General features: G+C 34.7%; 1 protein-coding gene across 2 annotated transcripts; it reads right to left on the bottom strand.

Moving 5' to 3' along the window:
• Positions 1-5,737: 5,737 nt before the first annotated feature.
• Positions 5,738-9,925, bottom strand: LOC145066416 (CRS1 / YhbY (CRM) domain-containing protein). Of its 2 annotated transcripts, XM_079013656.1 has the most exons (9): positions 8,961-9,920; positions 8,447-8,855; positions 8,241-8,371; positions 7,390-7,743; positions 7,132-7,288; positions 6,769-7,061; positions 6,630-6,689; positions 6,416-6,529; positions 5,738-6,028 (listed from the first exon to the last, which is right to left on the bottom strand). In XM_079013656.1, the coding sequence occupies exons 1-9, from the start codon at positions 9,912-9,914 to the stop codon at positions 5,981-5,983; spliced, it is 2,520 nt and encodes an 839-aa protein (XP_078869782.1). In that variant the 5' UTR covers positions 9,915-9,920; the 3' UTR covers positions 5,738-5,980. The 2 variants fall into 2 exon arrangements, with proteins under 2 accessions (XP_078869782.1, XP_078869783.1); XM_079013657.1 differs by lacking the exons at positions 5,738-6,028; positions 6,416-6,529; positions 6,630-6,689 and having other exon boundaries at positions 6,908-7,074; positions 8,961-9,925.
• Positions 9,926-11,001: the final 1,076 nt, after the last annotated feature.

Raw genomic sequence — 11,001 nt, forward strand, 5'->3', positions numbered from 1 at the left:
TTCAAACTATAACGCCATTAGTCTCTTGAATTGGTTTATGAACTCTAAACTTGTTCCCGTCACAAAAAATCATCTACATAAATTGCAACTATTATGTATTCTCCATTTGAAACATTTCTATAAAACACATTTTCTTGCATGCATCATTGGAAACCCAAATTTTCAATGTGTTATTAAGCTTTAAATTCCATGCTCTCGGAGACTGTCGAAGACCTATAAAGCTTTTGATAATTTGTAGATTTTTGTTTCTTCACCTTGCTTAACGAAACCTTCCAGTTGGCACACAAACACTTTTTCTTTTAAATCTCCATATAAAAATGCAGTTATTATGTCTACGTGATGAATATTCCATTTGTTCACGGCCGTGAGAGCAATCAATAGTCTTATTATCTCGAGTTGAGCTATAGGCACAAATACTTCATCAAATTCAATGCCTTGCTCTTGTACATAGCCTTTTGCTACTAGACGCACTTTTATACCAATTAAAGAAGAAACACAAAAGTGAATTGCATAAACTCAAACAATTCCACTTTGGCTTCCTTTCTTTTTATAAGACTCTACATCTCTCTCACTTCCTTTCTTTGGCTTCCTTTCTTTTTACTCACTTTTCTACTTAACCCTAGGTTTTAATCAAAACTCTAGTCCTACAATTTTGCAAATCACAAGATCATAAGATTCAAATTCAATTAAGAAAAATAGTCATTCTAACCTAATCAAATTCAGCAATAAGCAGATAAAAAGCAGTTATCAAACGTACTTGAGGTTCTTTAATAAGCAAAAGTCAACAAATAACCAAATAACTAAATCCTAACTATGAAATCAACCATGTTTAGTCAACTAATCCTAGCTAAATGAAAGTCATGAGTTTTTAGCTCATGATTTCAGCAAACAAAGTCATAAAATCGAGATTCAAAAGTAAAGACATAGCTATTCCTAATGAAAAATCGAAAAAGTAGAGTTTAGTTGCCTTTGATCTCCTCCTTCTAATGATTGTGATTGAATTCCTTGCTTCCAATGCTTAATTCCAGTGCCTTTGCCTCAAAAAGCTTCGAATTCTCCGGCGCCAAAAGTTTCCATTCGTTGGTTTATGTGAGATATTTATACTTTTCCCGAAAGCAGGACACCACGTCGTGGTTATTGTGTTTATCCCGTAATCTCCAAGTCATCGAATCTGATCGGGAATCTTCAAGACGCCACATCGTGGTAGGATCACAACGACGTGTTGAGTGTGTTTTTCTTCATTTTATTGCTTTGGTTCAATCTTCCATCTTCTAGCTTCCTTAATCCAGCTTCCAACTTCCGTTTTGCTCCAAAAAAGTCTTTTAGTCCATACAACACAATTCATAGCAAATTAAGTATCTTTTGTTCTATTAAGGGCATAAAAGTAATTAAAATATTAATGTATGTTGTATAAATATGTGTATAAATATGCACATATCACCTATCTAATATTTTTACAATTTCATTACTTTCTTTATAACAAATTTTAAAAAAAGACATACATTAAAAGGGATTGATTCATTTTAAAACTTCAAAAGGCCATTGTAAGATGATGACTGTTACTATTATAATGATATATATATATATATATATATATATATATATATATATATATATATATATATATATATCCGGTTTTGGGGGCCTGTCCAACCGGTCGGACAGAGGCCGGTTCGATTTCGGGTCCGATTTTCAAAATTTTGCCCCATGTGTGAGTGAATGAATGTACCCCTATGTTTGACATTTTATGTGAGTGAAGAGACATCAATCATAAGATTAAAGCTTTGAAATTTATTATAATATTTCCTATCAACTGTTATTTATGTGTATGTATATCTTAGTTGTGGATTGTATATTATGTGTGTTTTAATTATATTTCTGTGGATACTCTATATTCACCTAAATATTAAACTCCCATCTTTTTAGAAAAGATTTATGCAATAATATGAAAGTTACATTGTCAAGATAAAGTGATGTCCATATAATTTGATTGAAGATCGATCACGGCTAATACACCAATACGAACATAAAGAACCGAAAAATGGAATTCCAATATAGATATTCGATAATAAAATTCTCCCTAATAACATGAAAAAAATACTTATTTTAGAAAAAAGATAAGTTTCTTTTCATAATCCTAGTAAACCAAAATTTATTCAGATAAAACGTCATTTTGAGGCGTTAAACAAATTTCGATTGGTCCAAAAAGACCCTATGTCATGGTGAAACGACGAGTTTTTCTAATTATTCCGTTTCCCCAAACCATGCGAATTTCGTCTAATTCTGAGACTATTATGTGACAACTCGAAATTTTCATTCGGTCAAATCCTAAAAGTCAATCACTCCATATTATAAGTCATGTTCACTTTTACTTGTTTTTGGGAAAAACAAGTTCAATTGATTATTTTAATATTATTCTTTAAACGAACAGGTGAAAGAAAGTGTCGTCTCGGGTTTTGAAATTTAAAAATCGTAAACTCATGCATAAACATGAGTTTACTCCCCAAGACTAGTCATTCTTGAGTTTACTCCCCACACACCAAAAGAGTAAACTCCAAAATATCCTTTCAAGTATCATCCTAAATTTTGTTCTAGATCTTCAAACTAGTAAGTGTTCTAACCCTTTCAAGTTAGTATATCACCTAATCTAGTGATTATACATCCTTTAATCCATTCATTTATGTGTTTTGACTAGTTTTTCCAAAACACCAAGAACACACACTAGTGTTCTTGGACTTTAAGTTCATTTCAAGCTTCCACAATGTAAGTACTTTTATCCTATAGTCATTTAAATCTTGCTATACATGTTTATACCAAGGAAAAGTCCCAAGAACACCAAGAACAAGGTGTTCACGGTTTTGGGAGGCTCCTAAAACCGTAAACACCAAATATAGTGCCTTAGGGTGCTTTAGGGTATCTAGATGCTTCACAATGCCTTAGGGACTTGTCTAGATCCATCCTTGATGAGTGTATCACACAAAAAGCACAGAAATCCTACATTTATATGTGTTTACGGTTTGGGGATCTCCCAAAACTGTAAACACCTTAAAAGTTGTATAAATGTCTCATAAATGTCCCATGGTTGTTCCTTATGTCTAATTCTAACCTAGACTAGTGCCATGATTGAGCTAAGGACTTGAAAACCCCCAAATACCAAACTTGCGAGTTTAAGGTAGTAAACTCATGGAGAAATGGTCCTTAGACCGTAAACTCTATTTAGGAGTGTTTTGATGCCACACAACACTTCCTAAGGCTTAAGCATGAAGTAAGAATGTTTGGAATAACTTAGAAGACTTCAAAACATCAAATGGTCAAAAGGTTAGGAGTTTACGACTGTAAACTCAAGAGTTTACGACCGTAAACTCAAGCAGTGTTGGTCTTTAGGGAGTAAACTCATTTTAGGAGTGTTCCTTGAACCCAAAACACACTAGCTTTTCCCTACAACACTTAGATGCACTCCTTAGCACTTATAACACTTATACAAAGTGTTTGTCATGTCCTAGAGTGTCTTGACTTGTTTATTAGTTGTTTAAAGACTAATTGTTTATATACATATGTCCTCATATGTAATTAGGATCTTTGTGCGTGTCTAAGTCTTCACTTGACACCAAGCACTTATCCGACACTTCCATCCGATCCACTCGCAATAGGTGAGTTCATACCCCTTTAACTAACCTTTGAAATACTTTTAAATGTTTTAAATGCTTTTATGGGGGGGGGGGGGGGGGGATACAAGTTGAATACTTATAGTTCTTACATCAATCACATGTGATTAATAACTACAAAACCAATGATTTTCTTACTGTTCAAACTGCTTATCAAACTGTTTTACAAACTCTTTTACTTATCAAATACTTTTACTTAAACTCTGTTATACTTATTATCAATTGCATGCCTATATATGTATAGTTATATAAGAAATGTTTAAAAGACTTAAGAAGGCTATCCACCCTATTTCCTTTTCGAGCTTGAGATGTGGTTTGGTGGGACATCGGGTATCCGTCCGAAGGTTGTTTAAATATTAGTTATATATCATATGTACATATATAGTCATAAAGGTCCTTCCAGTTCATCCAATGCCCTTAGGTAGCAAGGGTATACATCCATGTTCATACGTACCAGTTAAATTACTAGTAAGCTACCATATGGGTAGTTTAGGAAGATATTAGAACTATTACTAGAACGCGATATCATACAATATGTCAGTTCATTCAAGAGTCAATACTTGCTAGATAGAGAGAACATACATTACAGCTAGCACACGTAGAACATTAGAGTACATTACTATACTATTACATAAATATGTTTACATGGTTACATTTACATAGATACATCTAAAAAGAGAACATATACAATTATACTAGAAGAAGAACATATACAACTATACTAGAAAGAGAACATATACAACTATACTAGAAGAAGAACATATACAACTATACTAGAAGAGAACATATACAACTATACTAGAAAGAGAACATTTACAACTATACTAGAAGGAGAACATTTACAACTATACTAGAACGATTAACAATACATTACACATACATGAATATGTTAACATAATTGTGATCCACTGTATCGGAGCATGCCTTCAATGTCATGGCCTGAGTTGTAGCCAGAGTCTCTTGGAGGGAGAGCGTGAGTTTGCGTATAGATCTATACTGGATTGACTATCCTACACCTTGCTACTAGCTACAGCCGGACCTGCAGGTCTGCGGGTGCCATACGTCATACCTTTTTACGACCTACATCGTCGTGTTACCTAGTCGATAGTATGGTACAATTAATCATATAATACCTTAATATAAATTCGGTTTAAGGTAGTTAGTACAGCAGTAGTTCCTATAATATAACACTACAGTACTACATTAATTTACCCTTTACATATATTTAGTGATCATTTCACTTAAACATTAATGTACAAACTATATTTTGTTAATGATAGTTACACTTGGGAAAATTACACACTTTTACAAGAAACGAACATACAAAACAGTTAAGTCTTGGTAGAAGACTACATTTAGAACAGTTGGGTCTTGGTAGAAGACTCCCTTTTAATATAATAGAAATTATAGGGATTTCTAGGGTTTTTCAACCGTTTACAGTTGTTTTACAAACATTTTCATACTTATACGAACTTTCTTTCAAAACATTTTCCAGTCTTTCATTACATGTCAAACAAATACTTACATACAAATCAAGACACATTAATACTTATGATCTCACCAGCTTTAAAGCTGATACTCTCTTTCAAAATAACTTGTATCCTCAGGTCAACAGTAGACAGGTACCGATGCAAGGTTTAGAGAAGATGGAGCTCGTTCAAGACTCATCTTTCATTTTGTTTATACTTTAGTGTTTATTATAATTTGACAAAACACTTGTATTAAAATTATATTATTAATGCAATGGATGATGTTGTTGCTTGTTTACTACTTTTCATTGTTGTGATACTGTACATGACGTCCTCCGCCCCAGAACGTTTCCGCCGTTCTTGGTTTTGGGGTGTGACATATTAAATCTTTTTGGCAGATTTCATAATAATGATATCAAGTCTCCAATCCCACTAGTGATGACATCGTCAAAGATTTGTTCATTGTATCACTTAAAAGGACACATTAAATTCTAAAACATCATGACTAACAATGGATATCAAATTTTCAAAAGCGATGACTAACAATGGATATCAAATTTTCAAAAGCGACACCAAACGAACATTAATACTACTAGCTTCAAATAAAATCATCAAACTCTTTACCAATACTATAACTGATTTCAAATATAGACGAATGTCGCTTAAACAAGCTCTCATGCCTCATTTCAAAAGAATTCAGGGACTTTTCACTCATAAATACAACATAGGTACGAGGCCATAAAAAATACTTAGATAATATAAAATCACATAATCTTTGATCCATAACCCGAGTTTTGCATATGTGTTGAGATGAACAACTAAACCTAATATTCACATGGATCTCACTCATCTTTGATCACTATCTTCATATGTTTCCAGGTATGCTTCTTCATCCTGCATCAACACCACACCATTTTACATAACATGCATAAATTCATTTAAAAATTAGGGCTAAATGCAAGAAATAACAATGTACTTTCATTCATTTGTTTATTATAGAATCACACTTTCATCTCTTTTCTAGTTCCTATATTTTACTTTTAAGAATTGATCCAATTCAATCATAGCTCATTCAAATACAAAATAAATTTCACTCCTATAATTGGATAGATTTTTCAAAGTATAATGTCTAAATAATTACAATGTTATAATAGAACGAAATGAAAGCAGGATTCTACAATAAACAAATAGACGAAAAGTAAGTTGTTATTTCTTTCATTTAGCCCTTTAGATAAGCCAAAACATCAAAAGCACAAAAGTGGTTTCATGAATCATGATTACCTCTTCCATTCCACCATAATCATCGGAATCAGATTCCGAATCCAAATCCAAATCATCTTCTATCCTCGATCTCAACGTCTCTTCATCAACCTCATCAACAATCTTCATATCCTCCTGCATAATCCAAATACCGAATAATTCATACCCATTTATTTACCAAAATACCCTCACACGCCATCAAAAACAAAGTAAGAGAATTCGAGTAAAATCATACAAGTTCCCCTTTCAGCTTCTCAATTCTTTCCAATAACTCCACAATATGATGCTTTAACGCCTGTACATATCCAAGATTTTAAAACCAATCAAAAACCACAACTTTCAAAAAACCATCACATTTACGAAAATACCCTTACCTCGCGCCTTTGCAGTTCAATTGCACGAGCTAAAGCTTGCCTTCTAGTCAAAAGATTCTTGGGTCTGATTGCTTTTGGGCGCTCATAATTCTTTCCACGATAAACAATAATTGCATACCCTTTTGTGGTTTTATCTACAGACACCAAAACTCCACCACTTTCTGCCTCAAGAGAAATGGCCACATGTTTCACTTGTGCAAAGCTTTTCCTCTCCACCATTATCTTCACAACCTCTCTGTACTTCCAATGTAGGTGCATATTTTCAATTGTGCCATCAAATACACCTCGTCTCCCTACAACAATAAACTGATTTCAAAAATTTAAACATAATATTTTGGAGGCAAAGGTGTATTTAGTATATACCTAATTCCAAGTAGGGTTTCATACTCAGCCCTATCTTTCGAAGTGAAAACCTTTCCTCATCTGTTAATGTTTCCAAATCTGTAGGAAGTTGTGATGGCTGTAGATATTCTTGAACTTTTGCTAACGCCTTTTCGGCCTTTTTCATCTTTCCTTTCGCCTGCAATCACATAAAGAAGATCGGGATGCTCATGTGAAATGACCAAAATACCCTTGGTTTATGTAACCCATAACAATATAGGAATGTTTTGTGTAACTTACAAGAGCTAGCTTCTTTTCAAGCAATCTGACAAGAGAAGCGTGCCTGGCAACCGCTGAATCTCTCCTCATTTTCTCAATCTCCTCCCTGCTCCGCTCACTTCCCCACCGTGAGGTGGCGGCCATGGTCTCTGCGAGGGTCCCGGCAACTAACGGGCCTTTGACCGAGTTTTTATGAGTCAAGTCAATGAAAGTCAAAGCCTTTTCCCGTGCTTTGTCTTCATCCTCTTGTCTATTAGTTCTTATGTCTTGTGCTTCGATCAATGTCTTTGTGACATTAGAGGGTAAAAAGTCGTTACCCCTGTAAAAGACGATATAGTCCTTGTTTCTAGAGACTAGAGTCCCTCCTGTCAGTATCTGGATCAAACAAGCCAATAAGGGCATTTCAGTAATTTTTAACTAGAGAATGCAAAGAAAGAAATGTTTCTAGTATGAGAAAAATGCAAGAAATAGCAATTTAGTTTCTAATTTAACTTTATTATAGCATTGTACTTTCTTTCTTCCTTATCACAACATTGTACTTTCAAATTATTCCTTATTAGAGCATTGTAGTTTAAAAAATTCACAAATAATAGTAATGAGTTTTGAATTATGATTACATGACACAAGTTAACATTCTTTATGCAATTCATTGTCCACATAGGATAAATACATGCTAAGTTGTGCCATGTCATCCTAAATCAAATCCTGTTGCGAAAAATCGTTAAATTTCCTAAAGGTTAATGCTCAAATATAAAATAATTTGAAGGTACAATATTATAATAAGAAAAAAAGAAGCCACAATGCTATTAGAAAGGAACAATTAAAAACTGCATTGCTATTTCTAGCATTTTCCCCTTCCAATATCTTCTAACCTTGAGCTCTTCTGCCATTCTTTCATTACAAGTGTTGTGCACACCACGTTTGATGGCTATCTTTGCAATGGCACTTTGTTCCCATAACTTTGCCATTGCAACTGCAAGTCCTTGCAGATTTCTATTTCTTCCTATGTCAATCACAGGGGTATATTAGTCTTTTCACAAAAACTCCATTACAATGAAATGGAAGGATCAGTACATACCGAGTGCAAAATGTGGAGGCATTGTTCTTGCAGTCCTACGGAAAAAAGTCATCTCTTTATCTTGTAAACCAGGTTTTGTCCCATACGGGAGAAGTCTAAAAGGACGTTTATACCCTTCAATGATAGAAGGAAGCAAATCGGCATCCACAGGTAGTGGCTCACGACCTGCCCAATCCCTAAACCTTGGGCCCAATTCATCTAAAACAAGATTCATTTCTTTCAAATCGAGTAATTCTTCTTCAGAAAGATCTTTAATATATTGTTCGGGATAATTCATTGATGATTTATTTTCTGTATCATTTGATTTTTGCTCTTTAAATGATTGTACGCATGGAAGCTTGTAAGCCATTCCTCTAAATAATACTACTGAACTGCCCGATCTAAATATCACTAAGCCGCCTGTTCTACTCTGTTAGAAAACAACTTATTTTAATAAAAATATTAATATATCGTAAGAATTGAATAAATTCGCAAAAGAATTGAATAAAGAAGAGGCTAATACTGACTTACTGACCTCTAAACTTTCATGGATTCTTTTCATGTTCATGGCTGAAGGTCCTTTAAATTTCAACTTCACAACTTCATCCATTTTCCATTTTTCATGAATTGAGTCGACCAGTTCTTGTGTAACCCCAGCTGCACCGACTCTAAATCTTTCCACCATTCTCCCTGCTTTGTTCCTCAATCTCCTCAATTCGAATTCTGGTATCAATTTATCTGCCATTGGTGTATTGCTACTACTCTGAAACAAATCTTTTCCTCTCTCCCATGGTACCCTCTTGATACTTTGAATTTCGCCATCGTTATTTGAATGTCTTTCGTCATCTCTAACAATAACCCTTGCGAGATTTCGTTTCTGCACAGAAACCCCAGCAATGATTGTGGTTCCACCATTGCTCTCAGAGTCGCTCAGCGACGACTCACTACCGGTTCTTGACTCGGGGAATACAAACCCGTCATCATTTTTACCTCCGTCAATATATTTTCGGGAATTCCCATCTTCAAAATCAATATTTTGTTTCTGGGGTTTAGTTTTTTGAATCCAAGGAGCAAGCTTTACGCTTTTGATAGAATCAGACCTAACTGAGTCGCCCACAAACGAGTTGCTATCGATGCGAGACTCTTCATCTTCTACGAATTTGGTTGAAATTTTCCGCTCTTGCTGTCGTCTTTCTTCGTTCTGCCATGGGAATTTCTCTCCCAATGAAGTGGGTTTCCGAGACCACTTTTCAAGAACTTGATCAGAAAAACTAGGTCTGGGTTTTCTTTGATTCTTCCTTTTGGGGTTAATTTGTTGGATCTCTAGTTGAATTGCTTGATTACAACAAAAAAATTTGAAGTTTGAAGAGTGAGTTCGAGAGAGTGTACGAATAGTAGTAGTTGCAGTTGCAGTTGGTAAAATTAAATTAAGTGAAAATGGTGAAGATGTTGAAGAGGCCATTGCTGATGGATGAGATGAACACCTCATGAATTCTGTTTTTTAGGTACTTTACATCTTTAAATGTTCAAATGTACCCTGTGCAGTAGATGTTGTACCATTAATCCAGTGAGCTGATAAATTTTTTATGGGCTAGTTAACAAACTTATATGGGCTAAACCTTCTAAATGGGCCAACGGGCCAGTTGTTCTGGGCTGTCTTTATATATAATAAATTATCAAGAATGAAGTGATGAACCAACATATTATCAAGAATCAACCAGTGAGCATGATGGATTTTTTATGGGCTAGTGAAATCTACTCTTCTTCATTTAAAATGAAGTAATGAACCAAAAGTAATGAACCAAACATATTATCAAGAATAAAAACACAAAATTGTAAATTATATATATTATAAATTAAGGACGCTTATGCACAGTCAACTTTTGCTTTTCCAAATTTTGCCGTAGATGTTTGTGGGATTTGCAGTTTGGCCTCTACCCTAACATCCAATTAGGGTTTTACTTCTCGATCAGAACCAAATCCTTCCCTCCGACTCTCTCATTTAATATCTTCTCGTTCCCGGTTGTTCTAATTTTAACACAACAGATATTTCACCGCCTTAACATAGGTACAAATTTGAATCATCCCTTTCATCTATCTTCTAATAGCCCCTCTGCAACATCCTTCATTAATCTTCCGCCTCCTTGTCTTTTCTAGCAGTACCTGACGTAGCGGTTAACAAGCACCCCTAACCTTCATCGAACATCTTCAACAACCGGCGACGACTTCACAGTTTTGAGGTTTTTAGCGTCGGTTGGGCGACGATGGCGATTCTACCGGATGACATTGGTCGGACAATCTGTTACCGATGGTGAGTCGCACACGGATTTGAGGTTATCTAAAACCGTTGAATCCACCATCTTCCTCCGGGGAGGAAAACGTCGACCTGATTAATGTTTCTTTTTTTTTTGTAGACATGTTGAAAGTTTGCCCATTCTTGATTGCTATTGCACGCATGAGAAGAGAATGTTGTGTTTCCGATCTTTCGTCAGTTTTTGATAAACTTTTTAATTCTTAATCAATTGAGGTGCATGCTCTTTTGGCTTATTTTTTCCTAAAACTTATTTATATAATAA

The sequence above is a fragment of the Lactuca serriola genome, chromosome 8 (assembly GCF_051521515.1).
Source record: "Lactuca serriola cultivar US96UC23 chromosome 8, Lser_US96UC23_V15, whole genome shotgun sequence".
NCBI lineage: Eukaryota > Viridiplantae > Streptophyta > Magnoliopsida > Asterales > Asteraceae > Lactuca > Lactuca serriola.